We start from the raw sequence: 22,274 nt of genomic DNA on the forward strand, positions 1-22,274 counted from the left end.
GTAAGTGAGAAAAAAATATTACAAAAACGTCTACATCATTTGTGATGGCCATAGATACAGTATCTGCACAATGTCTCTAGTCCACTACAGAACACAGGTGGTAGGGCAGCGATGAGGAATTTGATCCCTCCCCCAGCCATTCACATATTACAGGCTACCATAAACAGCACCATAGTCCTGCTGATGGCAGAATTTGATCTTCCCCACAGCCCTGCAGGGATAACATTGTATAACGGCCACAAGACCTGCCCCGACCATGGGTCTAATGATCTGAACTAACAACATCATAGGGATTTATGACGCTGTTAGTTCAGGTAATTAGACCTGTGTATTCTTTTTGGATTGTAAGGAACAAAAGCACACACACACTACTGACTTAGTTAACAATAAATCAAGTTTCACCCCTTGATGCACCAGGAAGCCCCCACACGTCGTGGTGTGGGGGGGGGGGTGAATTATGGAACAGGCTCACGCGCCGTGCCTGCTCCATACGCTGCGGGTGTCAGCTGTGTATTACAGCTAACACCTCACACTAACGGCCAGGAACAGAGAGAACGCTGATCCTGACCGTTTGACTACTTAGATTCTCCGGTCAAGCAACGTGACATCTAAGCTGTTAGAAAGAGGGAGGGGCTAACAGCTCATCACACCCTCTCCCGCGAAACCATCACAGGTGCCGATGGTTGTCATGGCAGCTTGGGGCCTGACAGGTCTGCCTTCTTTCTGCTCCTGTTAAGCACTGTCTCTGGCAGGGCTTAACGGGAGTCTGTAAAAATGACAATATACTGCAGTACATTAGCATTGCAACATATTGTACCAGCGATCTGATGATTGGTTTCTGATCACCTTTTCTCGGAAAGCCGAGCAATCGGTGTACAGACTCAATAAAAAGTCGTTCGGCTTTCCGAGAAAAGTCGATCAGAGACTAATCGGCTCAGCGCTCACCTGAGCTCTTCTGCCGCCTCGTTTTAGCGATCGGTGGGGGTCCCAGTGCTCGGACCCCGACCGATCAAAACTTCTGACATGTCACTATGACATGTCAGAAGTTTTTTGAATATTTAGTTACCCTTCAAACAGTTTGCGGTTTCTGCTATGTGCAAAATAACTCTGTAAAACAGAGAATAGCATAGAAAATAGAAGGAGTCACGCCCTTGATATATATATTTGACTATATTGCCAACCGCGATTCGGCCGGGAGTTTTGGCCTTAATAAGGGCACAAAATATGACCATATTTCACTAATGTAGTATAATTCCAGATAATATTTTCTTTTCTTGACTTTACAACAGGGATTGTCTGGTCAACATGAGCCACGTCCATTTTCATTTCAAGCAGCGGCAGGATTCTCAGAGAAAATGAACATGAACCCATTTGGGCAGCATTTTAATCAAGGTACAATCTGCAGATCGATACGTTTCATAGTTAAAGGGTACATTCACACGCCGCAGATTTATTGTGTTTTTTTGTCATGGTAGAGTAAAAATGGCTCAAAATTGTCACGTAGCTATACAGCCTAAAATTAAGGTCGCTGTTTACTAATTGTTTTTTTCTATATAAATTCCAGGCTTCGCTTCTCCTGTTCCCTCCCCCCACAATAAAGACCAGGATAATATGGTAAGAAACGCACGCATTAAGATACACATATCCACAGTAAAAACCCGTATTACAGTCCCCAACCTCCAAAGTCCCTCTGTCAAGAATGACCAAAATAATTTGAATTTCTATGTTAACCCCTTCGCGACATCCGCTGTATATACGTTATCCGGCAGACGGGCCGAGGTCGGGTGGGAGAGAATGGAGCGGGCTCATGGGCTATGCCTATTCCATACAATGAGCGTGTTGACTGTATCTTACAGCCAACACTTTAGTGTAATGAGCAGAATCCCACTCTTTTTACCCCTTAGAATGAGCTGTTAGAATGAGGGAGGCGGCCCCCTATGACGTGCCCTCTGCCCCCCGCGATGTGATCGCAGTGTGCCGATGGTCGACATGGCAACCTGCGGGCCTAATAAAGGCCCCCAGGTAAGCTATCTTTGTATTCCTTAATGATATGCTGAAATACATTAGTATTGCAGTATATCGTGTAAGTGATCCAACGATCGCTGGTTCAAGTCCGCTGGTTTCCATATATATATAAAAAAAAATAGTTTAAAAAAAAAAACCCTCTTCCTATTTTCTCCCAAAGTGTTGTAAAAAAAATAACATAACTGGTATTGCCGCATCCATAAAAGTCTGAACTATCACAATAAACACAACTAAACACCGTAAAAAATAAATAATCGCCAGAATTGCTGTTTTTGGTCGCCTTAACTCCCACAAAAAATGGAATAAAAAGTGATAAAAAAAAGTCTTATGTACCCCAAAATGATACCAATAGAAACTACAGCTCGCCCCACAAAGAAAAAGCCCTCATGCCGCTCAATAGACGGAAAAATCAAAAAGTTCTGTCTCTCAGAATATAACGATACAAAATAAATAAATTTGAAACAATTAGTTTTTTCCTTGTAAAAGTAGTAAAACAGAAAAAAACGACAAAAACTTGGTGTCGCCATAATCACTTTGACCAACGGAATAAAGTCAACACGTCACTTGTACCGCACGGTAAATGCTGTAAAAATGAAAACCTCTAAAAATGGAGAAATCAATGTTTTTTTCCCATTCCACCCTACAAAGAATATTTCTCCAATTTCCCAGTACATTATAGGGTACAATAAATGGTGCCATGAAAAACTACAAGTCATCCCGCAAAAATCAAATCATACGGCTTGATCGATGGAAAAATAAAAAAGTTATGGCTTTTGGAATGTGGGGAGGAAAAAAATGTAATGAAAATCTAAAAAATGGCTGCGGCGGGATGGGGTGAATATATTTATTGAATACATAATATAGACACAACCATCACAATCATTAAAAAAATATACCAACCAGCATATCCCAGCACCCCAGATGGTCAATACCATAGTCTGACCAGCTTACTATATAAAATACCAGCACATGCACTGAGGAAGTACTGACTTTAAAGTGGTTGATTCAGAGACCGAGAAAGGGTCTGGCTTAGCTGATAAATTGAGCCAGACAGCCAGCCCCTTGATCCGCGTCATTGACACACAGAGAGGAGGGGGTGTCCTTCACCCCGGAGCCTGTGTCGGCGCGTCACAGCAACAATGGCCACTCAGTTCCAAACGACGGGGACTGAAAACCTGCGATCCGTGCAGGTTTGAAAAAGAATGTTTTTTAAAAACTTATTCATTTCACAAAAGAGAAATAATAAATCGATTTTATTTTCATCGCTCAAATATAATAAATGTTTTTGTCCCTATACATACAGACCACAATCAGTTGCAATTTCATTATTTTCTTAGGGAAATTATTAATATTATAAGCCCCAATGAAATACAATATATCTTATCATGATTAATAAAGAAATACATAAGAATTAAAAAAATAAAAAAAATAATGTATTTCTAATTTATTTTTTATAGTCCTTATTTATTTATTTATTTATCATAATAATACATTTTTATTATTTCTTTTCAAGCCACAGACAGTTAAACTTATTGATAAGCAATTCCAAGAGAAGATCCGTCCATGTATTGACCTCATTGACTCACTTCGATCTTTTGGGGTGGAGAAGGATCTGGCGTTACCTGCGATCGCTGTCATTGGTGATCAGAGTTCTGGAAAAAGCTCCGTTCTGGAGGCTCTGTCTGGAGTCACACTTCCCAGAGGCACTGGTGAGAGGTTCATTTTCTGTCATGGGGTTTTCTTGTTTTATGTGTCATATGTTTTAAAATATAAGACGTACTAGAATATGACTATTTCAGACTTCCCTGGTGGTCTGAGGTTAATATCCAGATAATAGAAGGATTATTTTTCTAGCTTCAATATCCGATCGGGGAGGGGGTATCCGATTACTGGCATCCCCGCCGATCAGCTGAGTGAAGGAGCTGGGGCAACGCATTCATCATTGCGTCCCCTATATTGTTTACCAGGTAAAGCCTTAAAAATGGTGTTGCACCTGTGCCTGGTACCTCCCAACCGTCCCGGATTCAATGGGACAGTCCCGGATTTCGGGCAGTATCCTCCTGTCCCTGGCGACAGGGGGTATGTCCCGCTGTCAACTGTATCTGCGTCCTTAGGATGAGGACTCTCCGGGCACAGCACTACTTTAAGCGCTGTGCTCGGGAAAGCACTGATGTCACTGTCCATATATGGACAGTGACATCTGTGTCTACTCCTTGAGTGGAATCCCCGTTGTCAATGATCTTGCTGGGGATTCCACTCCTAGAGGAGACCCCTGAGGTCACTGTCCATATATTGGATTCACTGGTGTGATATATGAGTAAAATATAACATTTATTTATAACTCTCTAAAAACAGGGGTACAATCACCACTGTGAAGAAGCCCCACTGTGTGTATAAAAACGTATTAAATAATAAACTCTGAGTTCTAATTCAATTGTGAACCTCCTATAGCTCAGTGTTCAACAAGAATATCAATACGGAATCAGCATTTGAAAAATGGGCATAACAATAGTCTTGACCCTAATTCACACTAGAGTCCGTGATAACCGCACCGGAAGCTCCTAGTGTTGAGGTATACAAACAATGCTAGTGTTCCCAATGCTAAAAAATTCCTATTCACAACCGACCCTACGCGTTTCAATACTCATCATCAGGGGTCTGTAGCTTGGTCACTCTGGCCGGGATGCCAGCGATATTTTGTTCAGCAGCAGATATTCTGCTGTACTCCACGGAAGCATGCTCGCATAGATGTCAGCGGCAAGTCCACTGTCCATATATTGACATTAAAAATAGATATTGGGATGCACTTCTCAATCTATTGGCGTGGTGCTAGTAAGGTAGGGACGAGAATCCCACAATATTGGAAATATATAACCCCAGCACTCACAGAGGTACACAAGAGATCCAGATGCAAACAAATTTAAGTTTTATTGCATATGCTTTTACAAAGGTGGCACTGTGGTGCTATCTACATGCTAGGTTTCCTGGTGGTATAGTAATTTTATTGCCACCTTTGTAAAAGCATTTTATTCTTTACCATTTTAGCGACCGTGACAAAGGCAGAGGTTCGGCCGAAACGTCTTTACCAAGTCGCTTACTACCTCAACTTTACCAACTTTTGTTGCAATAAAACTTAAATTTGTTTGCATCTGGATCTCTTGTGTACCTCTGTGTGTGCTGGGGTTATATATTTCCATATATTAACATTGACGTCAGGAGCTCTTCCTGAAGCAAAATCCCCGGCAGAGTTGGCAACAGGGATTCTGCTGAAGAATCAAGAGTAGCCACTTATGTCCACATATAGACAGTGACATCAGGGCTTCCCTCTAGGAGCGGAATCCCCGGCCTATGCTCTGGCTGGGGATTCCGCTCCTAGAGGGAGTCCCAATGGTGCTATCTACAGCGGGTGCTGTCTTCAAGGGGTGTGTGGCACTAGCTACATGGACACTTTAGCACTATATAGGGGCACTATCTACAGGAGACACTGTGGTGCTATCTACATGCTAGGTTTCCTGGTGGTCTAGTGTAGTGGAGGGGTAATGCTAGCTTCCCTGGTGGTCTAGGGTAGTGGAGCGGTTACTGCTAACTTCCCCGGCAGTATAGGGTAGTGGAGGGGTAATGCTAGCTTCCCTGGTGGTCTAGGGGAGTGGAGGAGGTAATGCTAGCTTTACTGGTGTCCAGGGCAGGATTTCTTATATTTTTCTACTAGGGCCTCACCAACCAGAGCATGATGATGCCTGGGCCACCCCAACAGTGATCAAAGCCATGCCAAAGTGAAAAACATTTCACAATTCATGTTTTATTTGACGGGGGGATGCTAACATCCTAAAGTGCGTGCTCCTTTTAGCCTTTCTCTATTTGTATAATCTTCTACATTAATAATAAGACAAAATAACTCAGATCTTGATGGAAAGTGGGGTAGGCCACAGCTTTATTTAACTATTTTTATATGAGAGCTAAAAGCGAACCTTGATCATAAATTACACATTTAGGCCTGATGCACACGGTCGTGCCCGTAATCAGGGCCCGCGATTGTGGGCACGGCGGGCCGCATTTTCGGGCCGTGCTCCCATACTAAGTATGGGAGCACAGCCCGTAAAACGCAAAAGATAGAACATGTGCCTAAGGCCCCATGCACACGACCGTAAAAAATCTCTGTAATTACGGACCTATTCAGTTCTATTACGCCCGTCGGCGGTGCCCGCAGCCGCGGGCCATGATTACAGGCACGGCCATGTGCATGAGTCCTTACTCTTTGAAGAGGTGTCATCTCAGATGTCAGCCACCGCACCTATGACAGACATGCGAGGAACATTCCAGATGACTTTTCTCGCCTATTCAAGGTTCTTACTTCCACCATGAGGAGTTTATGCACTTCTACACAATGTCACGACTTACCCCACTAGAAAGTAGAACTAGCACTTTGTCCAGGCCATCCTGTATATCAGACCATAGTATGTCGAAGCCTATATCATTAGGATGCACTTCATCATCCTGCATTAAGTTGCGATTGTTATCTGGAACTTCGAGCTGCCTATGTTTGACAGCTACACCACCTTTTGATCGGACACACCGAGAATCACGCAACACTCTTCTAGCTCTATAGCTGCTGGCTTATGAGGACCTCTCCACATAACTCTATGAATAATTTCTGACCAAATAATAACACATTTTTGAAAAAAGGCACTAAAATGGTCTATATCCAAACGATTTTTTGGCAATTAGCCTGGATAAACGTTGTGTAGGACGTAACCAATTTAACCTCTTAATACCCTTCCAAAGTGCATGTATCTGTGAGAAACCATGGGTCTTTCCACCAGGACGACAGTCCGCTCTCTCCTCTGCCCAGAATAAGTACGAATGCCTTATAAATCATACTCTTCTGTGACCCTGCTAAAGTAAAGAAGGAACATTCAACAGTTGTAAAGTAAGTAAAGTAAGTAAATCCAGACAGTTGTTATGCCTGAAACGATCCGACTTCCAACTACACATTTTTATGGAACAGAATTCGAATGTGAGGGTAAAAATTGATATCCATGTGCCTCTGCCATAAATGCCAGCTTTGACTGTTTATCCTGATTCTTATGCTATCTGGCAGTAAAACCACATCGGAAATAGCCAAAGTCACAGGGACATTCGCATTGTGAGGTACTAATTTGGCCACTCTTAGTGCGCCAAAAAATGCCAATGGAAAGGCTGAACGAAAAAGCGCTGCTTCGCAGGCATCAGGGCAAATGAATTGTAGAAATGATAGGATACTCTGTAAAAAGCAGAAGGATACTGGTCTGCCCAAATCTGGAAATAGTGCCGCTTTACACCAGTTCTTTAGGATTTAGCGAAATCAAAATTCTTTTGTAACGTCCGAGCAACCGCGGAGCTGTAAAATGAAAGAAACACTGGAGAAGCTCTTTTGAACCGTCGATGCTGAAGCGTCACCAAAGTGTAACATTTCAAGAAAATTAAATAAAGCTGACCTAACTGCGCTGCAGTCCTTCAGATGTGTTTCACCTGCACACCCCAACTACTTTTCTTTATGACTTTACTGTATCCTAACCAAGTGGTGGGTGCGATGGGGGACTGAATTGGACTGGACTAAAACTGCTGCTAAATTATCTGACCAGAACAAGATTCTCCTATTTTTCATTCGACCAACTCATATGTCGACAACCACGACTGCAAACTGACAAATTATTCTTTAACTGCTTTGTCAAATGGATATAATGGTGCGGACCCTTCACCACTTTTGTAGCTAAGGGGTTCGCCCCATTGGCATAACTTCACTGATGAAAACTAATAGCCCCAAAAGGAATTGCATCTGTTGAAGGGTCAATCAAGAAAAGCAACTTGGCCAACTTATCACCTGGAAAACAGAAAACTATCTCCACAGTGTCAAACTCGATCCCCTAAAAGGATATGACTGTGGTAGGGGCTTCCGGCTTTTGAAATGACAAGGGGAACCCGACACGGGCCATAACGTACTTAAATAAATCCAACAATAACTGGCAAACATTTGTATCACTGGAACCGACGAAAAACAGTCGTTCAAATATTGGACTTACAAAGTAAAACCAGTCTCGAATATTACAATCCACTCCAAAAAACAACTACATTTTTTTTATCCAATTGACACCCAAGAAGATGGGAACGATCTGGGTGCACTGTACAAGGTGAAAAGTGGACTGTATGTCTGACTATACCAACAAAGCGTCACTACCACTCTCTTAATTAGCCAAATGGCACAGTAATTTGACACATAGCGGACTGTGGCCTCCTCCTTTGAAATACCGTCATTTACTGATTCCCTGGGGGTAAGGGACAAGTGATGTATCAATCAACATTTTCCAACCACCTTCTAGGGTACTGTACCCAAGAAAGAGATTCGCAAATTCAGCAAAGGGGCTCGTCACCTCCTTGTAATTTTTTTCCTTTGCCCTTTCCTGTAAATCCTTCACTGACTTCAAGTTACCTGTGAAAACATTGCATTATGCAAAACATAAGGGATAAAATAACCGTATACAAAACCTGCTTCAACTGCATCGGTTTCCCATCTCCTGGGGTATTGAATTCCACGAATGCAACTCTGCCACGTTCTCTGGTGTATCCTCGGCCCAGCCTTAAGAAGAAGACTTGGGGGACCACTTTTCCTTTTTTGAAACATCAAAGTGCGGAATGTGATCATCCGCAAATCGAGCATATTTGCAGAAACCTGCATGCAGGATGCGAATAACCGACAATGCACATCCAGCATTCTCCGGGTCAGCGTCAAGTAGTTTACGTTCGGGTGCAAAGCTAACCTCCACCTAAACTTCTAGTCATATATCCACCAGGCCGTGCCACCGTGCAGCTTGCATGCTGAGAAAAATGTGTCCAAATAAATAAACATATCAGCATAGAATTCAGTATGTTTCTGAGTCAGGGTACAAGCTAGCACTGAGAACGCCTGGAGCCAATTTCCAAAAGTTTTGGCAACTTTTACTTTTTTCTCATCTTTTTCCATACGTTTTTCCTTGTCTACTGTAATCTGTTCCAGTGAGATAAGGGACCATATTCTCTTAAATTTGTTTTTGCATATTTTTTCCTTTATTTCAGTGAAAACATATTTCCCAATAAAGGACAAAACTACAGAAATAGGAATCACGGAACATTAAACTCGCAGATTCTGCCACCGACGCAGTCTAAAGCAACGACGCACCTGGGGAAGTGATCTGTGGCGATGGAGTACTGACTTAGCATTTATCTAAGTAGGACAGTACTGTTGTGAAAACCCATAAGAATTTCAACATCGCCAGACATGGGTGCCTTTGACCAAGCTTAGAAGCACGTCAGCTCACCAACTTCCCTCATCGGTAACAAAATCTTCCCAGAACCTGCTGCACAAGAGCCTTCATTCGCAACACGTCTCCTGCTCCTGTGACTCCTGTCGTGGCTGCCGGAACGACTGTGGTCGCTACAGGCGGAATTTGAGCAAGTAGAATAGGACACCGAATGTTCTCTCCTCGGGCTTTGGGAGTGCCCTCTGCTTTGCCTTTTACCATTAGGGCATCTGCAAGAATCAGGAGGGCATCTAGAACGAGACCTCCCCGCGATTTCATTCTTATGCTTTACATGCCTGTCTGACTCGTCAGAAGAATATTAATCGGATTCTCGCATCAGCCGTGCCGAGGCACTTTTACCCTTGGAAATGCAAGTGTATCCAACGTCATGAGGGCGACCAGGCAACAGAGAGGAACAGTATGGGAGGGAGGACTGACTTTCAGGGGCATTATAAAAGGGGGGTAGCTGAAGTAATCTCAGTAAAGGGTGCCACCAGCGGTGCACTGTTATTAATAGCAACTAGCCTCTTAATACTAAAGAAGCAGGCCAGCCCACGCGGAGCCCGTTCAGGAGGAGAGAAGTCCTGGGAAGCTGGAGACTCGGGTACTGTATCAGAAACAGCGTGGTTAGAGGCTAAAATGCACCCCTGCTCCACTTTACAACAAAGAAGGGCAGTGTTAACTACCATTTGCCGCCCAGCCATTTGCTACAACCGCTTCAACACCAGATTTGCACCAGGTCACCCTGGGTGCACAATCATCCTTGCAAAGGGATTATATCAACTAAGCCCTGTATGTATCAAAACAGGGATAGCCAATGGGGCTGTCAGGAAAGCCTGCTGTTATTGCACCGCTCTCCCCCTCTTCCTAGCCCCCTCAGTGAGAAGGCATCCTCTCCTTAACCCCTCGGGTACCTGCAGTCTCCTCAACTCAGCGTAACGTTAACATAGGCCTAAAAATAGACAATTGTGTTTCTAAACCACAGACCCGAGAAAGGCCTGTGCAACTTATGATCGCTTTTGTCAAAAATGCCCCCCAGCTGTCCTCCACCAACAAATAGGAGGCACCTCACCGAAGAGGTCCACCTCACAGTCCGAGAAGCACTGGTCTAGGGTAATGAAGGGGTGACGTGAAGTAGTGATCGTCCCTACTGATCATGAAGTGATGGCATATCCTAGTGATCACTACTAATGGTGGCAATCCCCTTTTTAGGAGTCTTAGGTCGGCTTTATCAAACCACTGTCTGCTTGTGGTCTTGGAATTCTGTCTTTGGTATCTTGTGCGATCCTCCATATTTCACAACCATATTATTATTTGTCTTTGTTTTTTTTCTCAACAGGTATTGTCACACGTTGCCCACTTGAACTAAAGATGAAAAAATCTGCTCACAATGCCCCATGGTGTGGAACAATTTCTTACCGAAATACAAAAATATCGGTTCCAGGTCCATTCGCAGTGGAGAATGAAGTTAGGACAGGTAACGAAAAAGACATGGGCCTAATTGACTAAAACAGATAGGGAAACTGAGCTCAATTCTTAAACTGCACTTGAAAAATTAAAGCTGCACTGTGATTGGTTGCTATGGGTAACAAGGCCATTGACAAATGAGGCCCATTGTGTACTTTCTGTATTATGTTTAACCCCTTCCCTCTGCAGCCATTTTTAGTTTTTTCATTTCATTTTTTCCTACCCGCTTCCAAAAGCCATAACTATATTATTTTCTCGTCTTATAGCTGTATGAGGGCTTGGTTTTTGCGCAATGAGTTGTAGTTTTTATTGGCACCATTTAATGTACCATATAATGTACTGGGAAACTGGAAAAAAATGAATTGTGGAGTGGAACGGGAAAAAAATTGCGATTTCTTCATTGTTTTTGGGGTTTTGATTTTATGGCGTTCACCGTGTGGTACTACTATAATCTACTACTTACGCCTCATTCACAAGACAGGGTCCGAGTGTCGGCCGATAAAATCGGACGTTTTGGGCTGTTTTTCCCAGCCGGTTTGCATCCGTTCCGATTCCGTTCCGGGCCGTGTTGCTGTTTTTAACGGCCGATTTTGACTCGTTTTGCATCCGTTTTTTTCACTGTCCATTTTAAAATCGGATGAATTTCATTTAAATTTGTTGCCACACACAGCCCTTTGTAGATAATGCCACACAGCCCCCTGTTGGTAATGCCACCCAGCTCCCTGCAGGTAATGCCACCCAGCCCCCTGCAGGTAATGCCACCCAGCCCCCTGCAGGTAATGCCACCCAGCCCCTTGCAGGTAATGCCACCCAGCCCCCTATAGGTAATGCCACCCTGCCCGTTGTAGTTAATTCCACCCTGCCCCTTGTAGGTAATGCCACCCTGCCCCTTGTAGGTAATGCCACCCTGCCCCTTGTAGGTAATGCCACCCAGATCCCTGTTGGTAATGCCACCCTGCCCCTGTAGGTGATGCCACCAAGTCCCCTGTAGGGGATGCCACCAAGTCCCCTGTAGGTGATGCCACACAGCACCCTGTAGGTTGTACCCATCCCCCCCCCCCACATTCCAGGAGAAGTCACTGACTTCAATGTCCATATATGTACAGTGTAGTCACTGACTTCTCCTGGAGAGGAATTCCCTGCCACAGGTCGGGAATTCCGCTTCAGAAGTGAGTGACGTCACTGTGTCCATATATGGACAGTGTAGTCACTCACTTCTCCTGTAGCGGAATCCCCGGCCATAGAGTCGGGGATTCCGCTGCAGAAGTGACTGACATCGCTGTGTCCATATATGGACAGTTTGGTCACTCACTTCTCCTGTAACGGAATCCCCGGCCATAGAGTCGGGGATTCCGCTTCAGAAGTGAGTGACGTCGCTGTGTCCATATATGGACAGTGTAGTCACTCACTTCTCCTGTAGCGGAATCCCCGGCCATAGAGTCGGGGATTCCGCTTCAGAAGTGAGTGACGTTGCTGTGTCCATATATGGACAGTGTAGTCACTCACTTCTCCTGTAGCGGAATCCCCGGCCATAGAGTCGGGGATTCCGCTTCAGAAGTGAGTGACGTCGCTGTGTCCATATATGGACAGTGTAGTCACTCACTTCTCCTGTAGCGGAATCCCCGGCCATAGAGTCGGGGATTCCGCTTCAGAAGTGAGTGACGTCGCTGTGTCCATATATGGACAGTGTAGTCACTCACTTCTCCTGTAGCGGAATCCCCGGCCATAGAGTCGGGGATTACGCTGCAGAAGTGAGTGACATCGCTGTGTCCATATATGGAAAGTGTAGTTACTCACTTCTCCTTTAGCGGAATCCCCGGCAATAGAGTCGGGGATTCCACTGCAGAAGTGAGTGACATCGCTGTGTCCATATATGGACAGTGTAGTCACTCACTTCTCCTGTAGCGGAATCCCCGGCCATAGAGTCGGGGATTCCGCTTCAGAAGTGAGTGACGTCGCTGTGTCCATATATGGACAGTGTAGTCACTCACTTCTCCTGTAGCGGAATCCCCGGCCATAGAGTCGGGGATTACGCTGCAGAAGTGAGTGACATCGCTGTGTCCATATATGGAAAGTGTAGTTACTCACTTCTCCTTTAGCGGAATCCCCCCAATCCCCGGCCGAAAATAGGGCATGTCCCATTTTTTGACGGCCAGGTTTCCCGGGCCGTCAAAAAATCGGTCGTGTGAATAGCCCCATTAGGGGTCTATTGTTCCTAATGCAGCCGAGTGACGGCCGATTTATGAACGACCATCACCCGGCCGGAAAACCCTGTCGTGTGAATAAGGGCTTAGACAATGAAAAAAAATATGTGTTCAAAAAATTATTGTATTATTTCTGGGTATTATTTCTGGGTACATACGACTTTGATCACATTTTCTAAAAATTTTTTTGCCAACTAAGGTAACTACAAATAGCAATTCCTGCAATGTTTTTTTTATGAAAGGTTAAATAACACTATATTATAGTAGTTCAGACTTGTACAGGTGCGGCGATACAGATTATGTTTATTTTTAAATTTTTTACATAATTAGGAAAAAAGGTTAAAATGTTTCTTCTTTAACTTTTGATTCATTTATTTTATCAACATTACTTAAAACTTTATTTAACTATTTCTTCCATTTTTTTTTTTATTCCCCCTAGACTATAGGGGGAATAAAAACTAATGATAGAAAGACCATTTGATTGCTTGTACAGTACAGTGCAATACCTATGTATTGCACTGTATCGTAATTTTTACCGGCTCCTATTGTCATGCCTCTGGTAGGTCTTAATAGGAGCAGAAAAACGGCAGACCATGGGGAATTCTTTAGGCCCCTAGGCTGCAATTATAATCATGGGCACCTTGAGTTTGCGTCGTGGGGGGCAATGGAGTGATAGAGGGGGCTCCTGACCGTTACAATGTAGTGTCGGCTGTAACATACCTGCTCCATACTCCTTGCCTGCTGCCTATGATGTACAGTAAGGTCAAACGTTCATAGAGGGTTAAGGCCCTACAGAGCCGTTTTGCTGCCATTTGATCACTGTATACATACTAGCATTTCAATCCCAAATTGCTGGACATTTTATGCCCCATCCCATTCTGCCCGTTCCTCCTCTCAAACGCCCTTTTTAATGTAAATAAGCATGCACCCCACCCTTTTTGTGATCCAATTTGCTGGACTATCCCAGAAAATCAGGTCTGTTATACACAGCCAATCTCCTGCCACAAATCCTGGAATTGGATTGGATTATTCCAATTCAGGCAGTTTAACACCTTAGATACCGCGGCAATAGCGACCGCGGCATCTAGGGTGTTTGACAGAGAAAGGAAGCTCCCTCTATCACCCCATTAGCAATGCTCTGGCCGAGGATTGAGCTCCTGGAGGAGCCTCTGACGCCACTTTCCATACATGTACAGTGACATCAGGGGCTCCCTCTATGAGAGGAATCCCTGACCAGAGCGGGGCTGGGGATTCCGCTCCAGGAAAAGTGAATGGCAGAGTAGGGAGTGGATAGTTTCCTGCTCTGCCATAGTATTCAATTGTATCTTCATTCTGAGGACAATTGTATATGGAAGTTGCCGGGAAACATGCGGGACAGTAATTTGCTGGGACTGACTCTGTTAATTTGGAACAGTTCTGGCAACTATGCTAAAGCCATCACTCAGATCAGAGAGTGGTCCTTACGACTGCTGCACTGGGGGAATCAAATGTCGGCAACTTGCATGACCGGGAAAAAAAGGAAGTTTAAAATGCCCTGTCTGAGGCCTTAAAACTGTTGACAGGCTGCCTTTAAGGGGTTAAATAATTACAATACTACATCTACTGAGCTTTACCTTTCTATTTTTCTTCCTAGCACAAGACAATGTAGCTGGTAAAGGAAAGGGAATCAGCCATGAACTCATAACATTGGAAATCGTCTCCCCAAACGTCCCAGATCTGACTCTGATTGATCTTCCAGGGATCACAAGGATTGCTTTACCCGATCAACCCAAAGACATTGGAAACCAGGTTTGTCAGAAAATTAGAGAGCAATTGTTTTCTTAATACAGAGCTCCAAAAACCCCTGCACACACAAAGTGTAATAGGATAAAATATCATGGCCTGCAGCCACTACTAGAGAGATCTTAGGAGTTTGCTGCATACTGTTTTATGTTAAAGGGGTTTTCCCATGAGGGACATTTATGACATATCCAGAGGACATGTCATAAATGTCAGACCAATGCGGGTCCCAGCTCTGGGACCCGCACCTATCTCTAGAACGGGGCCCCCTAAAACCCTGTTCTAGCTTTTTCTGCTCCCTCTGCCTCCCGGACACTTCCAGACTATACTTGTTCGGGAGTTACGAAAACAGCATAACTCGCTGAGCTACGCTGTTTCCATAACTCCCATAGTAGTGAATGGCAGTTATGGAAGCATTGTAGAATGCGAGCTACGATGTTTCTGTAACTACCATTCAGTTCTATGGGACTAACGGAAACATCGTTTAGGGGGCCCTGTTCTAGAGATAGTTGCGGGTCCCAGAGGTGGAACCCGCATCTATCAGACATTTATGACATATCCTGTGTATATCCAAAATGGAGAGTAGTTACAAAGAGGGTCACTCACCCCGGAGGACCCTCCATGTCTGTATAGTACATAGTCAACACATTGATTTAAATGAGAACTGTGAAATACTTAATTTCTCCTGCGAGGGAGCTGCAGGAAAAATAAACTCTCGCTGGCAGGTTCCACAACAGATCACAGCAGGACACCCTGTGATCAACCTTTTAAAGGGGTGCCCTTCAACCAATAAGAGATTGTCCATAGCAGACAACTCCAATGAATATGTATTATCTATTTAGATTTCTTTTTAAAATGATCTTAAAGGTAAAAAAAAAAAAATTAAAGGATAAGGTTCACCTTTTTATTCTGAAAATTTTTCCCATGATGCCATAAAATGTGCAGTATTTGTACTGTTTTTATTCAGGTAACAGCTTTTACCTATGTTCTTTGTCACCCTCTACCGACTAATACATATTTAGGCCTAGTTCACACTGAGATTTTTGGCGCTGTTTTTGACGCGGAAACCGCGCAAAAAAACTGCTGAATTTGTCTTTCATTGATTTCAGAAAAACACGCTCGCAGGAAAAAAAAAGTGTCATGCTCTTTCTTCCCGCTGTTCTGTCTCTGACCTCCTATTGAAATCAATGGGAGGTAGAGAAAGTGTTTTTCATGAAGTTTTTTGCTTGTGGCGCTGAATGGCTGCGGCCGTAAAACGCAGCAAAAAACGTGGCAAAGAAAGTACAGACAGGGCAAAATCCATTCCATTTTGTTTTACCGATCAGTGGGGTATCAGTTCTCGGACCCCCACCGATCAAAACTTCTGACATGTCACTATAACAGGTCAGTAATTTTTTGAAAGTTTAGTTAACCTTTAAAGAATTAAATAAAATGTTTAAACTAGTAATACAATTGTGCGTAGTAGTAATAATATATGTTATTGTATATACATATCTCTAGATCAAGCAAGTAATAAGAAAATACATAACCAGACAAGAGACCATCAATCTGGCAGTGGTTCCCTGTAATGTGGATATAGCAACAACGGAAGTTCTGGAAATGGCCAGAGAAGTGGATCCTACTGGTGAAAGAACTATAGGTAACATCAATTTTCCTAGAAAGGTCATTAAATAAAGCAAATGAGAGGTTGTAAATGTTTAGAAACCTCCTCAATCACCATAAAATCCATCTAGTGTAAAACAACAATGAGAAGACAAGAAGGATGGGGAGGAGGGGGATGCAGCTGCAGCTTCTCACTCAGTATTGAAAGACTATTTGCATGTTCTTTTAATCTACAGTAAATATTGATATCTAACACTTTTAAGACATATAATACCCTTTTTATACAATGTATCAGTAATTGTATATTTGTGTTGTACTTTTTATATAGGCGTTCTTACCAAACCAGACCTGGTTGACGCAGGAGCAGAAGAGGAGGTCTTACGTGTAGTCCAAAACCGAGTGTACAAACTTAGGAAAGGTTACATGATGGTCAGGTGTCGGGGTCAGAAAGACATACACAATAACATCTCCCTCGACGAAGCTATACGCAATGAGGAAACTTTTTTTGAAAATCATGAACAATTCAGGTAAAGATTTCTATTCAATATTCATTACACAAAGCATAAAATAATATTCAAACTTTACTTATGTCCAGGACCGCTTTATCCATAGTGCAAATGATACTGGTGCACCAGACCTATCTGCAGTGCAAGTATTTCCAGTCCTGGGTATCCCAAACATAGTTTGAACCATTCATCACTGTGTTGCAGGTGCTCAGGGGCAGTGATCTGTGGCAGGCACTCTGGAGTGGGGATTTGTGGCAGGCACTCTGGAGTGGGGATTTATGGCAGGCACTCTAGGCCAAGGATGTGTGGCAGGAAGGAATGAGCAAATGAATTCTACTCTAATCGTATTCGCTACAAATTTGCCAAAAGTTTTGGATTCTCGCGAATCCCAAACTTTTCGGATATGACCTACACAAATCGTTCAAAATGACTGCCCATAATACCTTGAGGGCAGCCCTCCCTCTATCTCAGCCAATCATGAGGGGTACAGGTGTGAGTCACTTATGACTCAGTGGATGACAGTCATAGGAGTCATGGCCACTATAAACAGAGCAACCAGGAAATGCTGCTGCAGATAGATAGTGGATTAGTGTCAGTGAGTGTGTTACATAGTGAGGATAAGGGAATAGATAGATTTACAATAATTTGATAGAGAGAGATTTTTGCTATAGGAGTCAGCCAGTGTCAGTGTGTTAGTTAGACAGGCAGCCATTGCTGTGAGTGAGTGCTGCTGCAGCTATACAATTCTTACATTAATTTGACAATCACCAATCTTCATTACATTATTCACAAATCTTCTATAATATTAATCCTGGTTTTGAGGCTAATACAGACATCCCGATGTGACGACTTTCATTGTTTTGCATATATCTAATCGCTAATAGTGGCACCAAAATTTTACATATTGTTTTGCATCAAATTTAGTCAACAATAACAGCAGCAACAGTCAACAATACAGTGCATGACTAAGATATGTTTGATGTTTGTTCGGTCTATGAACCTCCCACCAATACCCCAAGTAATGGACCACAACTTGAAACTGCTGTAAAGGCCACAGCAAATATTTAATTGCAATCATAACAACCATAATATTAAAAAAAATTATAATACAAAACCCTACACTAATCTGAAAAAATTCCCCTGTTAAAGGATCCTTGAAGGCACTTCCATAAATATATTTTCCAATCCATCCTTTTCTTGCCGGGTCTGGAACTTTGCCCTCAGCCATGCTGCACCTGACCCAAGGGCACCAACTGTCTCCAAGACCAATCCCTCCTAGCATCTCACCTCAGGCGGCGCCCTGCTGCCTCTCTGAGGGGGGCGGCAGCGCCACTGAAACTAGCCACCGCAACACACTTTTGCACTATAATTGCATAAGCGATGAATGGCCGAGTGCCGTTCCTGGCCATTCAGCTCTTTTCAATGACGCTTGCATCGTTGAAAGGCGCTGATTGGCAGGGCAGACTGACTTGCCCTGTCAATCAACGCCTTTTTTCGTTGTTCAGCCGCCGCAGACACTCAAAAGGGAGCAGGTCTGCATTGCCGCCGGACGGCGTGGGAATGGAATCAAGGTGAGTATGTAAAGGTTTTTTTCTAATAAAAATGTGTGTGGCATTATCTACAGAGGGAGCTATATTTGGGGCATAATATACAGGGATGGGCTATATGAGGGACACTATATACAGGGATGGGTTATATAAGGGACACTATATACAGGGGTGGACTATACGAGGGATACTATATATAGGGATGGGCTATATGTGGGGCATTACATACAAGGGTGGGCTATATGATGGATACTATATACAGGGGTGGGCTATATGTGGGACATTACATACAGGGGTGGACTATATCTGGGGCACTATATACAGGGATGGGCTATATGTGGGGCACTATATACAGGGGTGGGCTATATGTGGGACATTACATACAGGGGTGGACTATATGTGGGGCACTATATACAGGGATGGGCTATATGTGGGGCACTATATACATGGGTGGGCTATATGTGAGGCACTATATACAGTGGTGGGCTTTATGTTAAACATTGATGTCCTGAACCACTCCCAAGTTGTCACACACAAAACGCACCCTCCTGTCCCGCAGAAAATCCCCCAAATCTCCACAGCCACCACTATTTGGAAAAGTTCAAGCAAAGCCAAATTACGAATCAAGGCAGACTCCTGCCGGCCACACCCCCGCGGACCACCGCCCTTGAAAATACGCCCCGAAACCGCAGGCTCCTGACACATCAGTAAACAGCTCCAAATCCACACTAGAAACGAGACTGTCCATGAGTACTGACCAGCCGTTGAAACATTCCAAAAATTCTCTCGGTTGCCTTCAACTCACCGGGCAACCGAATGAAGTGGTGAGGAGAAGGAACCCCCGCGGTCGCCCTAGCCAACCAACCACAGAAAACCCGCCCCATCTGCATTATCAGACAAGCAAAGTTCAGACGATCCAGAAGAGACTGTAAGTCCTGCAACTGTATCTTCCTCATTCGCAATACTCGCGACACCAAGGCTTTTAAGTTGTGTAACTTATCATCAGGCAAACAGACATTTCATCCTGTCCAAATCGATAATTATCGCTAGAAACTTGAGAACCATAGCAGGTCCTTCAGTTTTTTCGGGTGCCAAGGGAATGCCAAACTCGCTTGCCACCCTCTCCATAGTATGAAGCAACCCCGCACACACGTACGCGGTCGGAGGAGGTAATGCAAGGCCGACGCCACCTGCGCCTCACGCCAAACCACCCATTCCAAAAACGTGCTGAACATCTCGAAATAGGCGCAGGAAATGGAACAGCCCATCGGAAGGCAGCAATCAACAAAATAGCCCCCCTGCCAACAGCAATCTAATAAACAAAAACTCTCCGGCAACAACCGAAACGCGGCCTTTATGTCAGTTGTCGCCAAAAGAGCCCCACTACATACACAAAGATTCTTCTTCTGTTGTCTGGCGTGTAAGAGGGCTGCCTCTATCCCAAGTGGGCTTACATGCCCAATACTCTCCCCCTAACTTAAAGTTCCACCCATTAGCCAACCCCCTCTAACTTAACCATTTAATACCCTTTATTGAATGAATGTATGCTAAAGCCCTACCCAAACACCTTGTCATGTTCTCCCTTCATTACAGCTGCGCCTTCATTACGTTGGGCTGACTCTTTTAATGGATAAACTTCTGAATGGTTTTCTTCACAACTATAGCCTTGAGCTCAATATTGCACTACTACTACTACTACTACTACTACTACTACTACCACTACCACTACCACTACCACCACCACCACCACCACTACCACTATCTGACAGTGCAGTGTGTTTTTAAACAGCCTGTTTGGTACCACTGGCTACATTGGTTTACCCATAGCCATGTATGTTGCTGTCACTTTGACATTACTCATGCTGTCTTGGCGTTAAAGAGCTTAAAAGGGGTTGGATACAATCCTAGAAGACCTCAGAGTGTCACACACGATTTTTCAGTGCAATTGGGGCACTATCGATTTGCAACGAATTCATTCGGACCAAATAAAATCTGACGGCCGGTTCGATAGAATCAAACCCGAAACAAATTTTGTGAAATTTGCTCATCTCTAGTGGCAGGCATTTAGGGGATGGGAATCTGTAGGTGACATTTGAGGATGAAGCACCAGATGTATCCAAAGTTTGCAAACAGGTGAGGCAGAAACTCACCCTTGGGATGTACTCAGGACCGGCCTTAGGGGTGTGCGACCTGGGCCATTGCACAGGGTGCATCAGTCCTACAGGTGTAAGGGAGCACTGCGCTGGCGCCCTTCCGCTGCATGTTTCAGAAGCGCCAGGTCCCGGCGACAATAAATGCCTTTGTTCCCTGGCGCTTCTTTACTCAGTGGCGTTGCTACCGCTGTAGCAGCCATAGTGGCTGCTAGCGGACAACGGGCAGGAGGGCGCCTGTGCCACCCGTCAGCCACTATAGCAAAGCAGGGAGGCATCTTCCTGCTCTGCTATATACTAGCGCCCAATTTAGCTCCCTGAAGGAGCGGAATCCCCCTGTGCCTGGGGATTCCGCTCCTGGGCGGTGCGCTTGATGTCTCTGTCCATATATGGACAGTGACATCAGGGGCAACTCTTGAAGCGGAATCCCTGTCCACAGCGTTGTCGACTCTGTGACTGGGGATTCCACTCTAGGAGAAGCCATCAAAATCACTGTCTATAAATGGACACAAGCAACAGGGGCTTTTCATGGAGTGGAATCCCTGATCACAGCGTCAGCCACTCTGTGGATGGGGATTCCGCTTCAGGAGTTGCCCCTGATGTCCCTGTCCATATTTGGACAGCGACATCAAGTGGAGCGCTCCAGAAGCAGAATTCCCCGCCACAGGGGGATTCTGCTCCTTCAGGGAGCTACACTGGCACTATCTACAGGAAGGGGGGGTGGGTGCTATCTACAAGGGGGCTGTGCGCTGTGTGGCACTACCTACAAGTGAGCTGTGTGGCACTACCTACAAGGGGGCTATGTGGCACTACCTACAAAGGGCCTATGTGGCACTACCTACAAGGGGGCTGTGTGGCAATACCTACCAGGGGACTGTGTGGCACTACCTACCAGGGGACTGTGTGGCACTACCTACAAGGGGGCTGTGTGGCACTACCTCGAGGGGGCTGTGTGGCACTACCTACAGGGTACAGTGTGGCACTACCTACCAGGGGGCTGTGTGGCACTACCTACAGGGGGCTGTGTGGCACTACCTACAAGTGGCTGTGTGGCACTACCTACAAGTGGGCTGTGTGGCACTACCTGCAAGGGGGCTGTGTGGAACTACCTAGAAGGGGGCTGTGTGGCACTACCTACCAGGGGGCTGTGTGGCACTATCTACAGGGGGCTGTGTGGCACTACCTACAAGAGACTATGTGGCACTACCTACCAGGGGCTGTGTGGCACTACCTACAAGGGGGCTGTGTGGCACTACCTACAAGGGGGCTGTGTGGCACTACCTACAAGGGGGCTGTGTGGCCCTACCCAAGGGGGCACTGTGGCACTACCTACCAGGGGCTGTGTGGCACTACCTACCAGGGGGCTGTGTGACACTACCTACAGGGTGCTGTGTGGCACTACCTACAAGGGGACTGTGTGGCACTACCTACAGGGGGCTGTGTGGCATTACCAACAAGGGACTGTGTGGCACTGCCTACCAGAGGCCTTTGTGGCACTGCCTACCAGGGGCCTTTGTGGCACTACCTACAAAGGGCCTTTGTGGCACTACCTACAAGGGGCTGTGTGGCACTACCTACAAGTGGGCTGTGTGGCACTACCTGCAAGGGGGCTGTGTGGAACTACCTAGAAGGGGGCTGTGTGGCACTGCCTACCAGGGGCCTTTGTGGCACTACCTACAAA

General features: G+C 45.0%; 1 protein-coding gene across 2 annotated transcripts in view; it reads left to right on the forward strand.

The window, feature by feature from the left end:
* Nucleotides 1–22,274, forward strand: part of LOC142741644 (interferon-induced GTP-binding protein Mx2-like) — a 61,405-nt gene that overhangs the window by 13,144 nt on the left and 25,987 nt on the right. For both annotated transcript variants that reach the window (XM_075850996.1, XM_075850998.1), the window contains 7 exons: nt 1,290–1,392; nt 1,565–1,614; nt 3,539–3,734; nt 10,678–10,815; nt 14,643–14,797; nt 16,289–16,427; nt 16,719–16,917. In XM_075850996.1, coding sequence (XP_075707111.1) covers nt 1,290–1,392; nt 1,565–1,614; nt 3,539–3,734; nt 10,678–10,815; nt 14,643–14,797; nt 16,289–16,427; nt 16,719–16,917 — 980 coding nt within the window. The remainder of the gene's footprint in view (nt 1–1,289; nt 1,393–1,564; nt 1,615–3,538; nt 3,735–10,677; nt 10,816–14,642; nt 14,798–16,288; nt 16,428–16,718; nt 16,918–22,274) is intronic.

The sequence above is a fragment of the Rhinoderma darwinii genome, chromosome 2 (genome assembly GCF_050947455.1).
Source record: "Rhinoderma darwinii isolate aRhiDar2 chromosome 2, aRhiDar2.hap1, whole genome shotgun sequence".
NCBI lineage: Eukaryota > Metazoa > Chordata > Amphibia > Anura > Rhinodermatidae > Rhinoderma > Rhinoderma darwinii.